Source organism: Loa loa, assembly GCF_000183805.2.
Source record: "Loa loa unplaced genomic scaffold supercont3.897, whole genome shotgun sequence".
Lineage (NCBI taxonomy): Eukaryota > Metazoa > Nematoda > Chromadorea > Rhabditida > Onchocercidae > Loa > Loa loa.
Window position 1 is genome coordinate 2,926 of NW_018109077.1, and position 2,958 is coordinate 5,883.

At 23.6% G+C, this 2,958-nt stretch overlaps 1 protein-coding gene across 1 annotated transcript; it reads left to right on the forward strand.

The window, feature by feature from the left end:
* Positions 1–477: 477 nt before the first annotated feature.
* Positions 478–1,383, forward strand: LOAG_13998 (hypothetical protein; the record flags this gene model as incomplete). Its single annotated transcript, XM_003149501.1, is given in 4 exon segments — positions 478–499; positions 678–732; positions 1,111–1,263; positions 1,281–1,383. The coding sequence occupies 4 exon segments, from the start codon at positions 478–480 to the stop codon at positions 1,381–1,383; spliced, it is 333 nt and encodes a 110-aa protein (XP_003149549.1).
* Positions 1,384–2,958: the final 1,575 nt, after the last annotated feature.

Below are 2,958 nucleotides of genomic sequence, written 5' to 3' on the forward strand. Positions count from 1 at the left end.
GATATAATATGTGGTAAAATAAATTCGAATTATTAGTAAAGAATATAATATGTGGGAAAATAAATTCGAATTATTAGTAAAGAATGTAAAAGATGATGTAATGAGATTAGTGTTTGAAATTAAGAAATGTGAAAAGTAGATATGATTGTTTTTTTTTTGAAAAAGTTTGAAATTTTACTCATGAAATTATTTGCTATTTTGAATCAAATCAAATATCTTATACCGTATAATCGATAATTCATTCATGTAAATGAATCTTTTTTTTTCTCCCGTTTTCTCATTTCATCAATATTCCACCAGAAAGACGGAAAATGAAGAAAAGAAAAAAAAAACGAAACCCAAAAAAAGTAAAAAAAAAAAGGAAGAAAGAAAGGGAGAAAAATAGAAAATAATTGAATGAATTAATTTTTATCAATATCAATAATTAAATAATTTATTCAATGCTTATATCATAAAATAAGATTACCGTTTGTTATTATGGCAAATAAGCAACAAAAAGGTCATAATGGGGTCAATAGTATTACATTTATATGATCCGATATATTATATTTTCAAGGAAATTACATTTCATCATTTCAACTGAATTTATCAATAAAGTTATCATTTAAAATCACATATCCCCATTTCAACTTACTCCCAAATTTCAACAGAATTTATCAGTAAAATTATCATTTAAGGTCACATATCTCCATTTCAACTTACTCCCAAATTTCAACAGAATTTATCACTAAAGTTATCATTGAAAACTACATTTCCCCGTTTAATTTACTTCCAAATTTCAACAGAATTTATCAGTAAAGTTATCATTGTACTACAAGAAATACTGTCTAACTTTCAAATGATTTGCAAATCTCACATACATGAAACGAATACTTTTGATGATTGAAATTTTTTTGAAATATTGAGAGATTTTTGAAATTCGTAAAATATTGAAATATTTTTGAAATTCGTGAAAACATTTTATTTTCAAACATATAAATTGAAAATGTTAAATGAATCATATAATTTGAATGGATAGTTTTTATCAAATTTTGGTCCAAGAAAATAGGATACTTGTTATGAGGAAATGATTATGATTATGATTATGGTTATAATGATAATTGATTATAGCAATAGTATTTTCAATAATGGCAATTATGATTATGATGATAATGAATATGGCAATAACGCTTTCAATGATAATGACTACGATTATGAAGACAATGATTGTAGCAATAACGCTTTTAATGGTTATGATTATGATTATGATGATAATGATTTACAGTTAATAATATTTTCAGTGATAGCGATGATCATGATGATGTGATGATGATGTTGATGATGATGATGATAACAAGAAAGCATTGTTTATGGCTAATCTTCATTTATGATAATGATATATGAGAATGTAAGGAATAGTGTAATGTTTCGTCATTGATAGATAATAATGATAATGAACAGTAGTGAAAATAATAATTTTGTAACCATTGGTTGACAAATAATTCTATTCTTTCATTAGCATCATTGTCACCATCATCGCTTTTATCCTTATTATTATCATCATTATCGTAATCATTATCATAAAAAATATTATCACTGTAATTATTATAATTATAATCACAATTACAAACAATTGTTAATAATTCTATTCTTTATTTGTTAGAAGAAATTTATTACAAAGTACAAAGATTACTAAAAACAAATATCATACCTTTTTGATCGTTTCATGTTTATACACGTGAAAAAAAAAAATAAATTTATAAAAATGATAAAACGTTTCATTTTACTTTCAATTCAAATGTGACGTAAAAAAAAAAAATAACTTTCATTTTAATGCATTTCGAAGGAATTCCAAAAGCAAATAAATCAAATCGAAATCTTTTGGATAATATCTGAAAATCTTTCAAAAAAAAAAAAATAAATAAATAAAAAATAGAAAAAATTTTTCAAGTAAAAATTGATAAAAAAAAAAAAAAGAAGAGTAGAAAGGAAGTTAGGGAAGGAAATTTTTATGTCAATAAAATGATATTGTTGACAAGGATGAAGTGAACGAAGGTGAACATACCATGAGCATATTACAGATAATGAAATGCTCAAATGTAATGCAAGCTAACATGGAAGCAAAAATGATTGATAGTGCTTGATGGGAAAAAAAAAAAAAAAAAAGAAGAAAGAAATTCATCAAACTTTAGAAATTTTTGTTTGGTATAAAAGTGAGAATGAAAATAGAAATGAAATAATTAAAATGGATGAATTTGTTATCAGTGAAAAAAAAACAGTAAATCCAATAGGAATAATAATAGGAATTGACAATAGAAATGAAATAATTGAAATGGATGAGTTTGTTATCAGTGAAAAAAAAAACAATATGTTCAACAAGAACAATAATAGGAATTGATAGTGGAGAAGAAATAATCGAAATAATCGAAGATGGATTTTTTGTGAGGGTAAAAAAAAACAACAAATTCAACAAGAATAATAATAGGAATTGGTAGTGGAAATGAAATAATTGAAATGGATGAATTTGTTATCAGTACAAAAAAAAACAGTAAATTCAATAGGAATAATAATAGGAATTTACAATAGAAATGAAATAATTGGAATGGATAGATTTGTTGTCAATGCAAGAAAAAGCAATAAATTCAATACGAATAATAATAGGAATTGATAATAGAAATGGAATAATTGAAATGGATGAATTTGTTGTCAGTGCAAAAGAAAACAATAAATTCACTACGAATAATAACAATAATAATAAGAATTGATAATAGAAATGAAATAATCAAAATGGATGGGATTGTTATCAATGCAAAAGAAAAAAAAATTGAGGAAATAAACAAACTTAACATTCTTAACATTCAATAAGATGTTAGCAAACATTTACAAAAATGGAATGGAAATATATCCACAAATATGAAATTGATAAGAGAAGTAAAAAGAAAAAAAAAAAAAAAATGAGAAAAGGAAGGGAAGGAAACT